Source organism: Oncorhynchus clarkii, chromosome 20 (genome assembly GCF_045791955.1).
Source record: "Oncorhynchus clarkii lewisi isolate Uvic-CL-2024 chromosome 20, UVic_Ocla_1.0, whole genome shotgun sequence".
Classification (NCBI taxonomy): domain Eukaryota; kingdom Metazoa; phylum Chordata; class Actinopteri; order Salmoniformes; family Salmonidae; genus Oncorhynchus; species Oncorhynchus clarkii.
In genome coordinates, this window is record NC_092166.1 from 87,305,679 (window position 1) to 87,327,585 (window position 21,907).

The 21,907-nt window shown below is 44.1% G+C and overlaps 1 protein-coding gene across 1 annotated transcript in view; it reads left to right on the forward strand.

The window, feature by feature from the left end:
* The first annotated feature begins 492 nt into the window (after window positions 1–492).
* The window catches only part of LOC139377019 (protein jagged-1b-like), a 145,361-nt gene continuing 123,946 nt past the window's right edge, over window positions 493–21,907 (forward strand). Inside the window, exons 1-3 of the mRNA XM_071120089.1 lie at window positions 493–855; window positions 1,401–1,706; window positions 20,418–20,469. Of these exons, the coding sequence (XP_070976190.1) occupies window positions 778–855; window positions 1,401–1,706; window positions 20,418–20,469 (436 nt within the window). The 5' untranslated portion in view covers window positions 493–777. The remainder of the gene's footprint in view (window positions 856–1,400; window positions 1,707–20,417; window positions 20,470–21,907) is intronic.

Below are 21,907 nucleotides of genomic sequence, written 5' to 3' on the forward strand. Positions count from 1 at the left end.
CTAAAAGGACTTTATAGAAGATAAGAGGAGCCTAAAAGGACTTTCTAGAAGATAAGAGGAGCCTAAACGGCTTGACAAACAACACTCATCATAGGACACATTGGTTCTTTAGACATGATCAGTATTCCACATCACAAATAACAAATAATGTGCCAGAAACTGGGAATTTCTCCAAGTTTATTTTCTACATAATCTGAATTCTCAGACTCACTCATGGGGCTGATTCATCTTCTTTTTTCTTTTTTTTTTAAACACATATTTTACATAACATGTTAAATATGGAGCCAAAGTTAGTCACAACAAATTTAAATTCATAACATACGTTTTGCAAATTCGTCAAAATACTGTACGAATTGCAATTTGTAACTGTAGATTAGAACAAGGCTGAGAAAAAGCAACACGCAGAGGCGTGGTCTTCTACTCCTTGCCTCATGAATATATGTAAATCAGCGTTCTAGCCAGTCACTTTCTGTGTAGTTCGGACAAGCTTTCAGATCAGCTGTGGACAGACAGAGTAAATCAACCTGCATGCTTTTTTTCTGCAGATAACTAAATGGATAGCAAAGGAATATAAAGATACGAACTAACTAGAAGACCCTGAGCAGACAGAGGAAAGGAAAAAGGAAGCTTTTTTATTTAAAAAAAAATCTGTGTTGCAAAACTGTGTCTTGTTGGAGAAAGTCTTGTTCTCTACTCCGTGCATGTTTTACATTGGAGCTTTTAATCGGCCAGACGCGGTCTAGTTTCCAAGCGGAGCTGCAAGACAACACCAGAGACATGGTTTTGAGACTGGGCTCGGTTGTTGGCGTTGCTGCTTTTTGTTTACATGCGTTATTGTTGTGGTTTTATGCAAAGGTATGTGGATTACTTTACCGTTGCACATTGTGGAATATGCCCAGAGGGCTACTGTGGACGCATTGATTCTTCTGTATGCTACGTTGATTTAAAACATCATGTTCGGACTGTGGGAAATGTATAGTTAGTCTATAAGTTCTATGGTTGTTTGTGTTTTTATGTGTTGTTGGGCTGCATTGATCGGGTGCAACCCTCCTCACCAAGCCCGTTTTGAGTTTTGCCCGGTCAAATGTGTTTAACAAGTCAGATTTAGTTGTTTTCGAGAACTTTATGGCTCAATTAGTGTGATTATATTATCCATAGTTTACATCGTTGTGTAGAGGCGCTTGCAACTGTTTTTGTTGTTTTTCTAGCTGACTATCTATTTATCAGTGCAATAATTTCACTTTGCCTCGCTGAGATTTTAACTCCACAAAATGTGGAATTCTCAGCAACAGTTTATTTTGCATGAATCTATAAAAGCAAACTGCACCGTTTGTCTGCGCCGTTACACTCTCTCCGTGTCCAGCGGTTTCACCGTTCCTTGGTTCTGCTTTTACCAACAGGTGGTGGAGGGAACCGGTCAGTTCGAGTTGGACATCTTATCGATGAACAACCGGAACGGCGAGCTTCTTAACGGGCAGTGTTGTGACGGTTCACGGATCACCGGGGATCGGAAATGCAGGATGGATGAGTGTGATACGTATTTTAAAGTGTGTTTGAAGGAATACCAGTCGCGGGTCTCAGCTGCGGGACCGTGCAGTTTCGGGTCCGGATCTACGCCTGTCCTGGGAGGAAATGTGTTTTCTTTGAAGAGCTCTGCGAGGAATGAACGATCCAGGATTGTTTTGCCGTTCAGTTTTGCCTGGCCAGTAAGTAACTATCTTAGACCTCTTCAATGACCTAAACATAATTAGGCTAGACTGTTAAAACAGGATAACCATAATATTTTGGGGGTTTTAAAAAAAAAATACGAAAAGGATTGTATGTCTCTACGTGTTATGGGATGTAACTTTAGCTCGGTTATATTTGCAATTATACTGCTAATCAATCACTTGTCTAGTCCAATAAGAATAAAACATAGAGAATGGTTTAATGTTGCATATTGTCTGTCAACCTACCTACCATTAAGTCATTTGACACGGGAGATCTCCATGGCGTCCTCATTAACTAATTCACCAGACCACAGGTGTGAAATTGTCATTTGTTTTCTACAAAGAGAAATCTACGATTTAAATTATGCCAGTCATTATTATGCTAGAAATATGGAGAGCCTACATTAGGACAAGGTTTTTTATTTCTTGATTCAGAGTATTCTTCTATCAATAACATCTGGCAGAGGTGGCCCCATGGAGTTCTGTTATCCAGCTGGCAACAAGTTGTTACTATTCCACCCTGTATTCAGCTGGCAACAAGTTGTTACTGTTTCACCCTGTATTCAGCTGGCCCCAAGTTGTTAGGTTTCTACCCTGTATCCAGCTGGCCCCAAGTTGTTAGGTTTCTACCCTGTATCCAGCTGGCCCCAAGTTGTTAGGTTTCCCCCTGTATCCAGCTGGCCCCAAGTTGTTAGGTTTCCACCCTGTATCCAGCTGGCCCCAAGTTGTTAGGTTTCCACCCTGTATTCAGCTGGCCCCAAGTTGTTACTATTCCACCCTGTATCCAGCTGGCCCCAAGTTGTTACTATTCCACCCTGTATCCAGCTGGCCCCAAGTTGTTAGGATTCCACCCTGTATTCAGCTGGCCCCAAGTTGTCAGAGGATTCCACCCTGTATTCAGCTGGCCCCAAGTTGTTACTATTCCACCCTGTATTCAGCAGGCCCCAAGTTGTCAAAGGATTCCAGCCTGCATTCAGCTGGCCCCAAGTTGTTAGGTTTCTACCCTGTATCCAGCTGGCCCCAAGTTGTTAGGTTTCTACCCTGTATCCAGCTGGCCCCAAGTTGTTAGGTTTCCCCCTGTATCCAGCTGGCCCCAATTTGTTAGGTTTCCACCCTGTATCCAGCTGGCCCCAAGTTGTTAGGTTTCCCCCTGTATTCAGCTGGCCCCAAGTTGTTACTATTCCACCCTGTATTCAGCAGGCCCCAAGTTGTCAAAGGATTCCAGCCTGCATTCAGCTGGCCCCAAGTTGTTAGGTTTCTACCCTGTATCCAGCTGGCCCCAAGTTGTTAGGTTTCTACCCTGTATCCAGCTGGCCCCAAGTTGTTAGGTTTCCCCCTGTATCCAGCTGGCCCCAATTTGTTAGGTTTCCACCCTGTATCCAGCTGGCCCCAAGTTGTTAGGTTTCCCCCTGTATTCAGCTGGCCCCAAGTTGTTACTATTCCACCCTGTATCCAGCTGGCCCCAAGTTGTTACTATTCCACCCTGTATCCAGCTGGCCCCAAGTTGTTACTATTCCACCCTGTATCCAGCTGGCCCCAAGTTGTCAGAGGATTCCACCCTGTATTCAGCTGGCCCCAAGTTGTCAGAGGATTCCACCCTGTATTCAGCTGGCCCCAAGTTGTTACTATTCCACCCTGTATTCAGCAGGCCCCAAGTTGTCAGAGGATTCCACCCTGCATTCAGCTGGTTACAAGTTGTTAGGTGTCCACCCTGTATTCAGCTGGCCCCAAGTTGTTAGGTTTCCACCCTGTATTCAGCTGGCCCCAAGTAGTTACTATTCCACCCTGTATTCAGCTGGCCCCAAGTTGTCAGAGGATTTCACCCTGTATTCAGCTGGCCCCAAGTTGTTAGGTTTCCACCCTGTATCCAGCTGGCCCCAAGTTGTTAGGTTTCCCCCCTGTATCCAGCTGGCCCCAAGTTGTTAGGTTTCCCCCCTGTATCCAGCTGGCCCCAAGTTGTTAGGTTTTCCCCCTGTATCCAGTTGGCCCCAAGTTGTCAGAGGACTCCACCCTGTATCCAGCTGGCCCCAAGTTGTTAGGTTTCCCCCTTGTATTCAGCTGGCCCCAAGTTGTTACTATTCCACCCTGTATCCAGCTGGCCCCAAGTTGTTACTATTCCCCCATGTATCCAGCTGGCCCCAAGTTGTTAGGTTTCCACCCTGTATTCAGCTGGCCCCAAGTTGTTACTATTCCACCCTGTATTCCGCTGGCCCCAAGTTGTCAGAGGATTCCATCCTGCATGCAGCTGGCCCCAAGTTGTTAGGTTTCCACCCTGTTTTCAGCTGGCCCCAAGTTGTCAGAGGATTCCACCCTGTATTCAGCTGGCCCCAAGTTGTCAGAGGATTCCACCCTGTATCCAGCTGGCCCCAAGTTGTCAGAGGACTCCACCCTTTGATCATGTCAGTTCTGGTTCCCACCTCTCAATTCTTACACTGTGAATTAATGTCATGTTGTGACAGGGACTCTGGTTTGGTGTTATGATGTTGTGTGGGAGATTGTGGTTTACTAACCCCAGTGTTGCTATGAACAAGAGACAGTAAACATGTGGTATGACCCTAGTCTTGCCTGGCAGACTCACTCGGGGCACTCCACTACAGCTTTGGGAAGAGACTAATTTGACCCTTAAGGGGTGTGTTCCGCAGGACCAACACGTTTTAACACTCAGATAGAAATATGCAATGTAGAACATGTATGCCTCTTAACATCAGCTGTATTCGTGGCGTTCTGCAACGTTAAACAACTTGGCCCAGGTTTCACTCTTCTCCAGCCCCACTATGTTCTTCCTCCTAGTCCCTACATGCTGCTGTCAGATCTGGGTTCAAGTTCTAGGCCTATTTCATAAGAAATAGATCGATAGATAGATATGCTTGATTCATCTTTCCTGTTGCAATGTAACCAACAGAAATGTCCCAATAGTAGTGCATTACTGCTTGATGGGTTGTATAGGCAGACTGGAAATTGACATGTGCAACCTAGTTCCCCCTTCCCAGTATCTGAGAAGTCTTTTAAAACAGTCAAACGAAGTGTTGCTATTTTTTAGCTTAATGGAATTAGAAAAAAACATAATGGACTCTTTGAATGCTGTTTTTACTTTTTGGCAAAAGTCAACCTTTTTAAAGGGAAATTCCATCCAAAAGCTCTCTTTTGGTATTTGTTTCCTCAGTCAATTGTTGATATAATCCCCAAAATGCTTTGCATGTCAGTAATCAAGTTTTCAAGATTATATAACTTTCAAAATACTCAAATACAGACGGTGTGCCGCTAAATGCATATCTTAGTGATTTTAAACAGATCTGGATTTGGGACAGTTTGTAGTTTTCAGAAGGCTTCCCTAGGCTGCCACACACAGGGTGCAGTAAGGTGGAACAGTCAGCCTGGCTGGTCCTTCCCTGTCACCATGGTCCCTGTCACCATGGTCCCTGTCACCATGGTCCCTCTGTCTGTGGGAATGTGCGTGGCGTAACATGCAAAGGTGTTCTGCAGATGTTCCAAAGCTAGAGCAAGGGCCACTTACATTCCTGTAGTAGCCAGGGCCATTGAGCCTGTCTCTCTCTGTTTGTCTGTCTCTGTGTTTCTCTCTGTGTCTCTCTCTCTCTGTTTGTCTCTGTTTCTGTCTCTCTCTGTTTGGCTGTCTCTCTCTGTTTGGCTGTCTCTCTCTCTGTTTGGCTGTCTCTCTCTCTGTTTGGCTGTCTCTCTCTCTGTGTGGCTGTCTCTCTCTCTGTTTGGCTGTCTCTCTCTCTGTTTGGCTGTCTCTCTCTCTGTTTGGCTGTCTCTCTCTCTGTTTGGCTGTCTCTCTCTCTCTGTTTGGCTGTCTCTCTCTCTCTGTTTGGCTGTCTCTCTCTCTCTGTTTGGCTGTCTCTCTCTCTGTTTGGCTGTCTCTCTCTCTGTTTGGCTGTCTCTCTCTCTGTTTGGCTGTCTCTCTCTCTGTTTGGCTGTCTCTCTCTCTGTTTGGCTGTCTCTCTCTCTGTTTGTCTGTCTCTGTGTTTCTCTCTGTGTCTCTCTCTCTGTTTGTCTCTGTTTGGCTGTCTCTCTCTCTGTTTGGCTGTCTCTGTCTCTGTTTGGCTGTCTCTCTCTCTGTTTGGCTGTCTCTCTCTCTGTTTGGCTGTCTCTCTCTCTGTTTGGCTGTCTCTCTCTCTCTGTCTCTCTCTCTGTTTGGCTGTCTCTCTCTCTCTCTCTCTGTTTGGCTGTTTCTCTCTCTCTCTGTTTGGCTGTCTCTCTCTCTCTGTTTGGCTGTTTGGCTGTCTCTCTCTCTCTGTTTGGCTGTCTCTCTCTCTGTTTGGCTCTCTCTCTCTGTTTGGCTGTCTCTCTCTCTCTGTTTGGCTGTCTCTCTCTCTCTGTTTGCTGTCTCTCTCTCTCTGTTTCTGTCTCTCTCTCTGTTTGGCTGTTTCTGTCTCTCTCTCTCTGTCTCTGGCTGTCTCTCTCTCTGTTTGGCTGTTTGGCTCTCTCTCTCTGTTTGGCTGTCTCTCTCTCTGTTTGGCTGTCTCTCTCTCTCTGTTTGGCTGTCTCTCTCTCTCTGTTTGGCTGTTTCTCTCTCTCTCTGTTTGGCTGTCTCTCTCTCTCTGTTTGGCTGTCTCTCTCTCTCTGTTTGGCTGTCTCTCTCTCTCTGTTTGGCTGTCTCTCTCTCTCTGTTTGGCTGTCTCTCTCTCTCTGTTTGGCTGTCTCTCTCTCTCTGTTTGGCTGTCTCTCTCTCTCTGTTTGGCTGTCTCTCTCTCTCTGTTTGGCTGTCTCTCTCTCTCTGTTTGGCTGTCTCTCTCTCTGTTTGGCTGTCTCTCTCTCTCTGTGTGTCTGTGTCTGGAAAGCATGGTTCGCTGAATGTGTTTCAGTAAGGGAAGATGGCTTAATAAGTTGTCTAACTACTTACTTTAACTAGTTTATATCAAGATAGGGGGAATGCTGAAGACGCTTTTGGCTGAGCTGGTTGTCTTTATACTGTCACAGCGTGTGGATGGATAGCCAGGCCTATCCTCATTAAGTACAGCAGTGGCGTGTGGGTGGTGTGGTTAAGGAAATGCCTGAGTTCCAACCGAGTGTGGCGGGACGAGAGGGACCCAATCAAAGCCACAGGCCCAGTGACAGGCATAGCTAGGAGGGACCACAGGTCAGGCCCAGTGGCAGACATAGCTGGGAGGGACCGCAGGCCAGGCCCAGTGACAGGCATCGCTGGGAGGGACAGCAGGCCCAGGCCCAGTGACAGGCATCGCTGGGAGGGACAGCAGGCCCAGGCCCAGTGACAGGCCTCGTGACAGCAGGCATAGTGACAGGCATAGCTGGGAGGGACAGCAGGCCCAGGCCCAGTGACAGGCATAGCTGGGAGGGACAGCAGGCCCAGGCCCAGTGACAGGCATAGCTGGGAGGGACAGCAGGCCCAGGCCCAGTGACAGGCATAGCCGGGCAGGACAGCAGGCCAGGCTCAGTGGCAGGTATAGTCATGAGGGATAGCAGGCCAGGCCCAGGCCCAGTGGCAGGCATAGTCAGGAGGGATAGCAGGCCAGGCCCAGTGGCAGACATCGCTGGGAGGGACAGCAGGCCAGGCCCAGTGGCAGACATCGCTGGGAGGGACAGCAGGCCAGGCCCAGTGGCAGACATCGCTGGGAGGGACAGCAGGCCAGGCCCAGTGACAGGCATCGCTGGGAGGGACAGCAGGCCCAGGACCAGTGACAGGCATCGCTGGGAGGGACAGCAGGCCAGGCCCAGTGGCAGACATCGCTGGGAGGGACAGCAGGCCAGGCCCAGTGGCAGACATCCCAGGAGGCCCAGTGACAGGCATCGCTGGGAGGGACAGCAGGCCCAGTGACAGGCATCGTGACAGCAGGCCCAGGCCCAGTGACAGGCATAGGGAGGGACAGCAGGCCAGGCCCAGTGGCAGACATCGCTGGGAGGGACAGCAGGCCAGGCCCAGTGACAGGCATCGCTGGGAGGGACAGCAGGCCCAGTGACAGGCATCGCTGGGAGGGACAGCAGGCCCAGGCCCAGTGACAGGCATAGCTTGGAGGGACAGCAGGCCAGGCCCAGTGACAAGCATCGCTGGGAGGGACAGCAGGCCCAGGCCCAGTGGCAGACATAGCTGGGAGGGACAGCAGGCCAGGCCCAGGCCCAAGCAGACATAGCCGGGAGGGACAGCAGGCCCAGGCCCAGTGGCAGACATACAGTGCCTTGCGAAAGTATTCGGCCCCCTTGAACTTTGCGACCTTTTGCCACATTTCAGGCTTCAAATATAAAGATATAAAACTGTATTTTTTTGTGAAGAATCAACAACAAGTGGGACACAATCATGAAGTGGAACGACATTTATTGGATATTTCAAACTTTTTTAACAAATCAAAAACTGAAAAATTGGGCGTGCAAAATTATTCAGCCCCTTTACTTTCAGTGCAGCAAACTCTCCAGAAGTTCAGTGAGGATCTCTGAATGATCCAATGTTGACCTAAATGACTAATGATGATAAATACAATCCACCTGTGTGTAATCAAGTCTCCGTATAAATGAACCTGCACTGTGATAGTCTCAGAGGTCTGTCAAAAGCGCAGAGAGCATCATGAAGAACAAGGAACACACCAGGCAGGTCCGAGATACTGTTGTGAAGAAGTTTAAAGCCGGATTTGGATACAAAAAGATTTCCCAAGCTTTAAACATCCCAAGGAGCACTGTGCAAGCGGTAATATTGAAATGGGAGGAGTATCAGACCACTGCAAATCTACCAAGACCTGGCCGTCCATCTAAATTTTCAGCTCATACAAGGAGAAGACTGATCAGAGATGCAGCCAAGAGGCCCATGATCACTCTGGATGAACTGCTCTACAGATCTAGATCTACAGCTGAGGTGGGAGACTCTGTCCATAGGACAACAATCAGTCGTATATTGCACAAATCTGGCCTTTATGGAAGAGTGGCAAGAAGAAAGCCATTTCTTAAAGATATCCATAAAAAGTGTTGTTTAAAGTTTGCCACAAGCCACCTGGGAGACACACCAAACATGTGGAAGAAGGTGCTCTGGTCAGATGAAACCAAAATTGAACTTTTTGGCAACAATGCAAAACGTTATGTTTGGCGTAAAAGCAACACAGCTGAACACACCATCCCCACTGTCAAACATGGTGGTGGCAGCATCATGGTTTGGGCCTGCTTTTCTTCAGCAGGGACAGGGAAGATGGTTAAAATTTATGGGAAGATGGATGGAGTCAAATACAGGACCATTCTGGAAGAAAACCTGATGGAGTCTGCAAAAGACCTGAGACTGGGACGGAGATTTGTCTTCCAACAAGACAATGATCCAAAACATAAAGCAAAATCTACAATGGAATGGTTCAAAAATAAACATATCTTGGTGTTAGAATGGCCAAGTCAAAGTCCAGACCTGAATCCAATCGAGAATCTGTGGAAAGAACTGAAAACTGCTGTTCACAAATGCTCTCCATCCAACCTCACTGAGCTCGAGCTGTTTTGCAAGGAGGAATGGGAAAAAATGTCAGTCTCTCAATGTGCAAAACTGATAGAGACATACCCCAAGCGACTTACAGCTGTAATCGCAGCAAAAGGTGGCGAATAATGAATAATTTTGCACGCCCAATTTTTCAGTTTTTCATTTGTTAAAAAAGTTTGAAATATCCAATAAATGTCGTTCCACTTCATGATTGTGTCCCACTTGTTGTTGATTCTTCACAAAAAAATACAGTTTTATATCTTTATGTTTGAAGCCTGAAATGTGGCAAAAGGTCGCAAAGTTCAAGGGGGCCGAATACTTTCGCAAGGCACTGTAGCTGGGAGGGACAGCAGGCCAGCTCCAGGCAAAGCAGAGCTTCAGTCCTTACCATGTCCCTTTTTATCAACCAGTGGCACCCAACCAATCACCCGCCTCTGCCGTCTGTCCACAAGAGCCAATCAATTTTCTGAGTACAAAGAGTTGATATGATAACTATCCCTGGTGATTGTTGCTGCTTGCTGAAGTACAGAGACACCTGGGAGGAGGAGGAAGCCGGATCTCAATGAAAGACGGCCTCCATTCTATTATAGCGACCTCTAGGTCTAACCAATGGGGAAAGACCTCCTCTGTTGTTCTGTACAACGGCAACTAGGGCCAAGACCCATCAAGACTGAAATGGAACCCTGTCTGACCCTATCGTGGACAGCTGTCATTCGAGCAGTGCTGAGATAAGTCCATCCATTATTCGTGACATTTTTAAATAATGTTCCATGTCTGGGTAGTTTACTATAATCAGAGACTTGAAACAGTCTTTTTTTTCTTATGGAAAGTTTTCTGTTTTCGTTAATTTGTGTTATCAAGTTGTCATGACATTGATATCAACATGGACCTTAGCCTTGTGCTGCTTGTAAAGGCGACTATCTGTGGACAAACTGATCGCCAGGCCTGCCAATGTCTACAACATCACAGGGTTGACTAAATCTAAAGTCAATCAGATGAACAGTCTGCCAAGCTGATTGTAACCATGTACAATAGCTCCATTCACAGCCACAGAGAAGATACCCTCAGCACAGGGGGACAAACACCTACCTGGAGGTGACAGCATTCCCTCCCCTATATGCCCCCCTAGGCACAACTACGACAACATAACCAACAAAAACGGCTCACAACTCCTGCAGCTCTGTCGCACGCTGGGTCTGTACATAGTCAATGGTAGGCTTCGAGGGGACTCCTATGGTAGGTACACCAATAGCTCATCTCTTGGCAGTAGTACTGTAGACTACTTTATCACTGACCTCAACCCAAAGTCTCTCAGAGCGTTCACAGTCAGCCCACTGACACCCCCATCAGATGACAGCAAAATCACAGTCTACTTGAACAGAGCAAAACTCAATCATGAGGCATCAAAGTCCAAGGAACGGAACAATACTATGAAATGTTATAGGTGGAAGGAAAGTCGTGTGGAAATCTACCAAAAAACAATTGAGCAACAACAAAATAGCCACCCTTTGCCTTGATGACAGCTTTGCATACTTTTGGCCTTCTCTCAACCAGCTTCACCTGGAATGCTTTTCCAATACTCTTGAAGGAGTTCCCACACTCCCTTCTAGACAACTTCCTGGACAAAATGTTTCACTGTAATAGTGAAGGTGTAAACATGGCAGTAGAAAACCTAAACAGTATATTTGATCTCTCAGCTTCAAATCTAAAAATGTCAAACAGACAACTTAAGAAAAATGTTGACCTGTTTAACCTCTCTCTCAAATAAAATACTATGAAATTCAAACTTTCATTAAATCACACATGTAAGATACCAAATTAAAGCTACGCTCATTGTGAATCCAGCCAACATGTCAGATTTTAAAAAGGCTTTTTGGCGAAGGCATAAGAAGCTATTATCTGATGATAGCACAACAGTAAACAAAGAGGGTAGCATATTTCAACCCTGCAGGCACCACACAAAATGCAGAAATAAAATCTAAATCATGCATTACCTTTGACAAGCTTCTTCTGTTGGCACTCTAATATGTCCCATAAACATCACAAATGGTCCTTTTGTTCGGTTTATTCCGTCGATATTTATCCAAAATGTCCATTTATTTGGCGCGTTTGATCCAGAAAAAAAACAATTTGCACAACGTCACCACAAAATATCTCAAAAGTCACCTGTAAACTTTGCCAAAACATTTCAAACTACTTTTGTAATACAACTTTAGGTATTTTAAACGTTAATAATCGATCAAATTGAAGACGGGTCTATCTGTTTTCAATACAGGAGGATCACAAACTAACGCTACTTTTCTATTCTTGCGCAACTCTCAAACAGTACACATAACGTTACCCTGATCAAAGATGGCCGTACTTCTTCATTACACAAAGGAATAACCTCAACCAATTCCCAAAGACTGGTGACATCCAGTGGAAGTGGTAGGAACTGCAAACAAGTGCCTTAGAAATCTTGTTTCCCAATGAAACTCATTGACTAGACAGTGACCTAAAAAAAAAAAATTCGGAATGGTTAGTCTTTGGGGTTTTGCCTGCTACATAATTTATGTTATACTCACAGACATGATTCAAACAGTTGTAGAAACTTCAGAGTGTTTTCTATCCAAATCTACTAATAATATGCATATCTTATTTTATTGGCATGAGTAGCAGGAAGTTGAAATTGGGCACTCTATTTATCCAAAAGTGAAAATGCTGCCCCCTATCCCAAAGAGGCTAACCACTTCTGGGGAAAATTTTAAAAACAATGAACAAACAACAACACGAAGAGTTATCTATCCAAAATGGAGATGCATGGGTAAACCACTTCTCCAATCTTGTTGGCTCTATAACAAAGAACAAACAGCAAAAACATATACATGATCAAATACAAATCTTAGAATCAACTATTAAAGACTACCAGAACCCACTGGATTCTCCAATTACCTTGAATGAACTACAGGACAAAATAAAAACCCTCCAACCCAAAAAGTGGGTTCTGTGGTGTTGATGGTATCCTCAATGAAATTATCAAATATACAGTCCACAAACTCCAATTGGCTTAAATACTTAAACTCTTTAACATCATCCTCAGCTCTGGCATCTTCCCCCAATATTTGGAACCAAGGACTGGGGTGGCAGCATCATGTTGTGGGGGTGGCAGCATCATGTTGTGGGGGTGGCAGCATCATGTCACCATAGCAGCACCCACTCGTAGCATGCGCTCCAGCAGGTATATCTCACTGGTCACCCCCAAAGCCAATTCCTCCTTTGGTCGTCTTTCCTTCCAGTTCCCAATAACCCCAAGTGTACTTCCAGAGTTGTGGCAAAATTGCTTAAGGACGACAACAGTCAAGGTATTGGAGTGGCCATCACAAAGCTCTGACCTCAATCCCATATAGAATTTGTGGGCAGAAATGAAAAAGTGTGTGTGAGCAAGGAGGGCTACAAACCTGACTCAGTTACACCAGCTCTGTCAGGAGGAATGGGACAAAATTCACCCAACTTATTGTGGGAAGCTTGTGGAAGGCTACCCGAAACATTTGACCCAAGTTAAACAATTTAAAGGCAACGCTACCAAATACTAATTGAGTGTATATGTAAACTTCTGACCCACTGGGAATGTGATGAAATAAATAAAAGCTAAAATAAATTATTCTCTGTACTATTATTCTGACATTTCACATTCTTAAAATAAAGCGGTGATACTAACTGACCTAAAACAGGGAATTTTTTACAAGGATTAAATGTCAGGAATTGTGAAAAACTGAGTTTAAATGTATTTGGCTAAGTTGTATGTAAACTTCTGACTTCAACTGTATCTCTCTCTCTCTCTCAGTACCAGGGTTAAGAGCTAGGGTTGAAGTTTGGCTTTTGGGGTAGGGTTAGGGTAAGACTACGGGTTAGGGAAAATTGGATTTTGAATGGGACTGAATTGTGTGTCCCCACAAGGTTACAAGTGTGGATGTGTTTAACTACAGTACCGGTCAAACGTTTTAGAAACACTTAGTCATTCCAGGGTTTTCTTTATTTTTACTATTTTCTACATTGTTGAATAATAATCAAGACATCAAATATGAAATAACGTGGAATCATGTAGTAACCAAAAAAAGTGTTTATATAAAATATGATTTGTTTCTTCAAAATAGCCACCCTTTGCCTTGATGACAGCTTTGCATACTTTTGGCCTTCTCTCAACCAGCTTCACCTGGAATGCTTTTCCAATACTCTTGAAGGAGTTCCCACATATGCTGAGCACCACACCAATCCATCTCAATTGGGTTGAGGTCTGGTGATTGTGGAGGCCAGGTCATCTGAGGACTGCAGCACTCCATCACTCTCCTTCTTGATCAAAGAGCTCTTACACAGCCTGGAGGTGTGTGTTGGGTCATTGTCCTGTTGAAAAACAAAATGATAGTCCCACTAAGCCCAAACCAGATGGGGTGGTGTATCGCTGCAGAATGCTGTGGCAGCCATGCTGGTTAAGTGTGCCTTGAATTGTAAATAAATCACTGTATCCTTCTCCGGCGCCTAATCTGTAGAGAGGAGTCAGAGACCCAGGATGGAGCAGCAGTGTTATCTAGCCACAGTTAAATAAAGTTTATATATGTCCAAATTGGTGAAGTGAAATGAAAAAAATTACTTGTTTATTAAAAAAAATACATAAAAAAAAATTACAACTGAAAAGTGGTGCGTGCATATGTATTCAGCCCCTTTGCTATGAAGCCTCTAAATAAGATCTGGTGCAACCAATTACCTCCAGAAGTCACATAATTAGTTAGATTGCACACAGATGGACTTTAGTGTGTCACATGATGTCACATGAAGTGTCACATGATCAAGGTGTATATATACAGCTGTTCTGAAAGGCCCCAGAGTCAGCAACACCACTAAGCAAGGGGCACCATGAAGACCAAGGAGCTCTCCAAACATGTCAGGGACAAAGTTGTAGAGAAGTACACATCAGGGTTCGGTTATGAAAAAATATCTGTAACTTTGAGCATCCCACGGAGCACCATTTAAATCCATTCATAAATGGAAAGAATATGGCACCACAACAAACCTGCCAAGAGAGGGCCGCCCACCTAAACTCACAGACCAGGCAAGGAGGGCAGTAATCAGAGAGGCAACAAAGAGACCAAAGATAACCCTGAAGGAGCTGCAAAGCTCCACAGCAGAGAGATTGGAGTATCTGTCCATAGGACCACTTTAAGCAGTACACTCCACAGAGCTGGGCTTTACTGAAGAATGTCCAGGAAAAAGCCATTGCTTATTAAAGAAAAAAATAAGCAAACATGTTTGGTGTTCGCCAAAAGGCATGTGGGAGACTCCCCAAACATATGGAATAAGGTACTCTGGCCAGATGAGACTACAATTGAGCTTTTTGGCCATTAAGGAAAACGCTATGTCTGGTGCAAACTCAACACCTCTCATCACCATGAGAAACCCCTCCCCACAGTGAAGCATGGTGGTGGCAGCATCATGCTGTGGAGATGTTTTTCATCGGCAGGGACTTGGAAACTGGTCAGAATTGAAGGATTGATGGATGGCGCTAAATACAGGGAAATTCTTGAGGGAAAGCTGTTTCAGTCTTCCAGAGATTTGAGACTGGGACGGAGGTTCACCTTCCAGCAGGACAATAACCCTAAGCATACTGCTAAAGCAACACTCAAGTGTTTAAGGGGAAACATTTACATGTCTTGGAATGGCTTACTCAAAGCCCAGACATCAATCTAATTGAGAATATGTGGTGTGACTTAAAGATTGCTGTACACCAGCGGAACCCATTCAACTTGAAGGAGCTGGAGCAGTTTTAACTTGAAGAATGGGGAAACATCCCAGTGGCTAGATGTGCCAAGCTTATAGAGACATACCCCAAGAGACTTGCAGCTGTAATTGCTGCAGAAGGTGGCTCTACAAAGTATTGACTTTGGGGCGGTGATTCGTTATGCACGCTCAAGTTCTGTTTTTTGGTCGTTTCTCTTGTTTAATGATAACATTATATTTTGCATCTTCAAAGTGGTAGGCATGTTGTGTAAATCAACCCCCCCCCCAAAAAATAAAAATAATATATATATATATATATATATTTTTTTTTTTAAATTCCAGGTTGTAAGGCAACAAAATAGGAAGAAATGCCAAAGGGAGTGAATACTTTTGCAAGCCACTGTATGTCATAAACCTTCAAAGTTCCAGATTGGGCTGAAAATAGCAGCCATCTTGGTCAGGGAGAAATCCAAACCAGTCTAATTGGAATGACTGGCAGTAGAGGTATTTCCCTCCATAAGGTAAAACCTAGATAATAATATTATTATTCCTTTATGGAGTAAAATAAAAGGAAATTGTGGAATAGAATTGTCAACCTAAAATATTGTCATATAATTATAAATTGGATAAGTGTACTTATTAATCCCACCAAAATCTAAATTGAGACATTTCTAAACATATATAAAGTATTCATATCCCTTGACTTATTCCACATTTTGTTGTGTTACATCCTGGATTCAAAATGGAGAAGTATTCACACCCCTGAGTCAGCACTTTGTAGAAGCACCTTTGGCATTGATTACAGCTGTGAGTCTCTCTGGGTAAGTCTGTTAGAGCTTTGCACACCTGGATTGTGCAATATTTACCCATTTTATTATTTTCTAAATTCTTCAAGTTCTGACACATTGGTTGTTGATCATTGCTAGACAACCATGGTTCATGTCTTGCCACAGATTTTAAAGTACAATTTTAAGTCTAAGTTGGCCACTCAGGAACATTCACTGTCTTCTTGGGAAGCAATTGCTGTGTATATTTGTGAATTGCTTTGCCAGACTAGGATTTTGCTAGGAAGTATTACAAGCATACCCATAACATGATGCAGCCACCACTATGCTTGAAAACATTGAGAGTGGTACTCAGTAATATGTTTTCAGGACAAAAGTGAATTGCTTTGCCACATTTTCTGAAGTATTACTTTAGTGCCTTGTTGCAAACAGGATGTTTGGAATATAGTTTATTTTGTACAGGCTTCCTTCTTTTCACTCTGTCAATTAGGTTAGTATTGTTGATTGTTGATCCATCCTCAGTTTTCTCATATCACAGCCATTAAACTCAAACTGTTTTTTCTTTTTTTTCCCGGGCAACTGAGTTAGGAAGGACGCCTGTATCTTTGTCGTGACTGGTTGTATTGATACACCATCCAAGGTGTAATTAATAAACTCACTATAATAAAAAGGGATATTCAATGTTTGCTTTTTAATTATTATTTTTAAACACACCTACCAATATGTGCCCTTTGTGAGGCATTGGAAAACCTCCCTTATCTTTTGTGGTTGAATCGGTGTTTGAAATGCACTGCTCGACTGATAATTGTATGTGTGGGGTACAGAGATGAGGTAGTCATTCAAAAGTTCATCCATGTTTCTCAAATGTAAAATTTAGAAGTTGTTTCCAAAAGTCACATTTTGTAAGTTTAGTCATTACCTCTGAAAATCTTGAGGTATTGACTCCGGTTAAGGTTTGGGATTGACTCCGGTTAAGGTTTGGGATTGACTCCGGTTAAGGTTTGGGATTGACTCTGGTTAAGGTTTGGGATTGACTCCGGTTAAGGTTTGGGATTGACTCCGGTTAAGGTTTGGGATTGACTCCGGTTAAGGTTTGGGATTGACTCCGGTTAAGGTTTGGGATAAGCTTAAAACAAAAATCGTAGAAAAAAACCCAACTATTGCTGGTCCTTTGGCACCAGATGCTTACGCCCATCTGCCATCTGTCCACAACACTCTTCTTGAAGGTAACAGCGCTTACTGTTGCCCCCTAGTTTCCAGTTTCCACGTCATCTCCCAATGTCCTCAGACACGGATGGACGTCGAACACTGACTTGTATCACTCGTGAACTGGCTGCAAAGATCATGTTAAACACTTATTGCACAATGAGTCCATTTCCGTATTGTATGACTTGTTAATGTTTACTCCTGAACTTTAGGCCTGCCATAACAAAGGGGTTGAATACTTATTGACTCAAGACATTTCAGCTTTTCATTTTTATATTTGTAAAACAAAATGGATATTATTCCACTTTGACATTATGGGGTGTGTAGGCCAGTGAAATAACATCTCAATGTAATCCATTTTAAATTCAGACTGTTGCACAACAACATATGTAAAAAGTCAAGGGGTGTGAAGGCTCCGTATTGCCCTAAGGCTCCGTATTGCCCTAAGACTCCGTATTGCCCTAAGGCTCCGTATTGCCCTAATCTTTGTAGGAAAAGAAGTGGAGATGACGTGAAACATTAATCTCACATTAAGTTTTATTACTTTTTATGACTTCATTTTTATGACTAAAAATATTTGAACTAACATTAGAAACTTCTTCCTAAAGCCTGTCTGCTGACAATTTCAAATCGACCTTTCTACTGGTGTACAGGTTGTGGACCACAAATCACCGGGATGAATGAAGGGTGACAATATGAAAATGCCCCGGCCCGAACTACATGAGTAGTCGTCCCAAAGTCATCTTCTCCTTCATTTGTTTGTATTTTTGTCCCATTTTTTTAAATCCCTCAACCCTAGTCTCCATCTTCTCTCTCTGCATCAACCACTTCCTGTCCACTCCAGATGTCTTGGAGAGATTAGAGGATTCTAATTGGTTCTAATGTTTGCTAAAGGCACCATGGCTAGATTCATAATATGCAGAACTTTAGCCATGTGTTTTAACCAACTTAGATCTGGACAAAATATATCTATGCTCATTGAATTTTCCAGATAAAAACACACAACCCCATGTGTTTCAATGCAACCCGGGTTTAGTAGGAGCATATTGGGCGTGGTAGGAGCATATTGGGCGTGGTAGGAGCATATTGGGCGTGGTAGGAGAATACCGGGCGTGGTAGGAGAATACCGGGCGTGGTAGGAGAAAACCGGGCGTGGTAGGAGAATACCGGGCGTGGTAGGAGCATATTGGGCGTGGTAGGAGCATACCGGGCGTGGTAGGAGAATACCGGGCGTGGTAGGAGAATACCGGGCGTGGTAGGAGCATATTGGGCGTGGTGGGAGAATCCCGGGCGTGGTGGGAGAATACCGGGCGTGGTAGGAGAATACCGGGCGTGGTAGGAGCATATTGGGCGTGGTAGGAGCATACCGGGCGTGGTAGGAGAATACCGGGCGTGGTAGGAGAATACCGGGCGTGGTAGGAGCATATTGGGCGTGGTGGGAGAATCCCGGGCGTGGTGGGAGAATCCCGGGCGTGGTGGGAGAATACCGGGCGTGGTGGGAGAATACCGGGCGTGGTGGGAGAATACCGGGCGTGGTGGGAGAATCCCGGGCGTGGTGGGAGAATCCCGGGCGTGGTGGGAGAATACCGGGCGTGGTGGGAGAATACCGTGGTAGGAGCTTAGTGAGAGCATACCGGGCGTGGTAGGAGCTTAGTGGGAGCATACCAGGCGTGGTAGGAGCATACCGGGCGTGGTGGGAGCATACCGGGCGTGGTAGGAGCATACCGGGCGTGGTAGGAGCATACCGTGCTTATTTGGAGCAACAGTGATTAATGGTGAAAAGACAGAACAGCAACGTCTCCTCATAACATACATGGAAACCAGTGGTTTGTGGTATAAATATACGCAATGGACTACAATATTATGCAAAGTTAGTATTGAGCAATATTTATTGCAATTTACATTCTCTATAGAGGGAGTGCTTTTTGTGCTACTGTACACTTTAAGCCCTCCTGAGATTATTTACAAAAATTGTATCTATGTATAACAATGCAAGGTTCACTTAACAGTAAATTTAAGACTAAATGCGTTTCAAAATCTAAGCTGTGAATGCCTGAAATGTATTATCTTGTAGTTCAAGTTACGTTGCTACTGTGAGACTGACATACAGGCACGACTGCTAGCATGGAAAACCCTTTCAATTGGCAAGAAATACTCATGAATACTCAGGAAAAATGCTATTATGTGCATATACTGTATATGACAATAGCAGTACTTGTTGTATTTTCAACTTGTCTAATTTTTGTTCAGCTGGTTTCAGCCAGTGTATGGCTGTGGGTTGACTGCATTGTTTGAATGGTATGTTGGCATATTGGCAGTTAATTTCAGCAATTTATGGGATAATTCCTTAAATGGTCTTCCTAGTTAAAACAGTGCAGATAGGATCATGTAAAATAATGGATTCAAATCATTTATCACAGCGTTGGCAAACCATGGTTGACCAACTCCCTGACCAAAATGGCTGACCTTCATACCATGCCGTTCTAGGATTCTCAATCTTAATTTTATAGTTTGCAGTCACACAGACACCAGATACTATCGCAGATGGTGTTGCTGTTAGTTCGAACTGTTGCTGTTAGAGGTTTTCAGTGTTTTTTATATATACATATATATATATCAGCAAAAATAAATGTATTCTCACTCACTGCCAACTGCGTTTATTTTCAGCAAACTTAACATGTGTAAATATTTGTATGAACATAACAAGATTCAACAACTGAGACATAAACTGAACAAGTTCCACAGACATGTGACTAACAGAAATGGAATAATGTGTCCCTGAACAAAGGTGGGGTCAAAATCAAAAGTAACAGTCAGTATCTGGTGTGGCATTAAGTACTGCAGTGCATCTCCTGTTGCCGGTGATGTCGGGTGAGGACCTGCCTTACAACAGGCCTACAAGCCCTCTGTCCAGCATCTCTCAGCCTATTGTGGACAGTCTGAGCACTGATGGAGGGATTGTGCATTCCTGGTGTAACTCGGGCAGTTATTGTTGCCATCCTGTACCTGTCCCGCAGCTGTGATGTTCTGATGTACCGATCCTGTGCAGGTGTTGTTACACGTGGTCTGCCACTGCGAGGATGATCAGCTGTCCATCCTGTCTCCCTGTATTGCTGCCTTAGGCCTCTCACAGTGTAGACATTGCAATGTATTGCCCTGGCCTCATATGCAGTCCTCATGCCTCCTTGCAGCATGCCTAAGGCACGTTCACGCCTGGGCATCTTTCTTTTGGTGTTTTTCAGAGTCAGTAGAAAGGCCTCTTTAGTGTCCTACGTTTTCATAACTGTGACCTTAATTGCCTACCGTCTGTAAGCTGTTAGTGTCTTAACGACCGTTCCACAGGTGCATGTTCATTAATTGTTTATGGTTCATTGAACAAGCATGGGAAACAGTGTTTAAAACCTTTACAATGAAGATCTGTGAAGTTATTTTGATTTTTACAAATTATCTTTGAAAGACAGGGTCCTTTTTTTTGCTGAGTTGATATATTTTTTTGATGTTCAGATGTTGTTTGGTTGTTGACCCTGAACTCTTTGTCTTCCCCAGAGGTCATACACGTTGATAGTGGAAGCCTTGGACGCTAATAACGACACGAGTGGTGAGTAGCTCTGTGGGTGTTGTTGGGGGGGATGCTGACCTGGCTCCAGTGCAGGAATATGTCTGTTTTGCTACCTGGCCTATCAGCTAAGGTCAGTGTATAGTACAATTTTATTTCACAATTTCTGATATCACGTTCCTTTTATTTTCCTGCATAAAGGAATAATAATATTATTATCTAGGTTTTACCTTATGGAGGGAAATACCTCTACTGCCAGTCATTCCAATTAGACTGGTTTGGATTTCTCCCTGACCAAGATGGCTGCCATTTTCAGCCCAATCTGGAACTTTTAGTGTTAATGACATAGCTCCTCTAGGAATTGAATAGGTTCCCTATGGTGTACACTGGGGTCGCTAGGGAAACGGCCTGCCTGTCTGCTCGGAGAAGAGCAGACTGAGGGGCCGAGGAGAGGTAAATCTAAATGGCAGTGGCAGCTGTACAGATTACTCATCCAAAACGCTTCTCAAACACGGCAGAAATCTGACACTATATGATGCCCAGTCTCCTTATTAATTCAGCCAGTTACTGAGATTACTAGCAAACCAAAGACACAGCTGATCTCAGCTGCTTCCCTTTTCTCATGTTGTTATTTACAAACCAACACGGCTCAACTGTTCTGAGGAACTACGGTAAACTTCATAATGTAAAATAATGTGACGGCTGAAATGAAGAACGCAGTCTGCTTCATCTCCTAACGTATTGCATCAGTTGACTGCAGGTATTAATTTAAAAAGTAGCTTCAAATATTACAATTTATTGAAACGTTTCAAAGAAAGTTTCAATGGTACTGATGGTTTTCAAAATCATCCCGCTGCAATTTCCAAATACCCCGCTATACGGTATAATCCCCAACACGGTACAGTGTATGAGATTGTGCAGTAGTGTTTGTGTGTTGGTTTACGTTTCAGATCAACCTGTCTACATTTCATCATGGCACTGTTATGTAGCACCATGTTGACTGAGTTGGAAATTGTGTGAGACATTACAGTGTTGGGTTGGATCCTGTGAGGTCACTGGTTGGCATTAAAAGCAAAGTGTCAACATCATAATCGCACATTTTAAAGTGTCTGTCGCTGTTAGGCTATGCTGTGGTTCTGGTGGATACCTCTGGTTTCGTTGGATGGAGGTGAAAGGTTATGTTAGCAGCATTCTGATGACCCCTGACCCCAGCTAGGTAAGGTGTGTTGGCTGTGTTGACTGTGTTGGCTGTGTTGGATGTGTTGGCCAGCTACAATACAACATTACACCACTACATATCTACAATACGTCATCACACCACTACAATACAACATCACACCACTACAATACAACATCACACCACTACAATACAACATCACACCACTACAATACAACATTACACCACTACAATACAACATTACACCACTACAATACAACATTACACCACTACAATACAACATCACACCACTACAATACAACA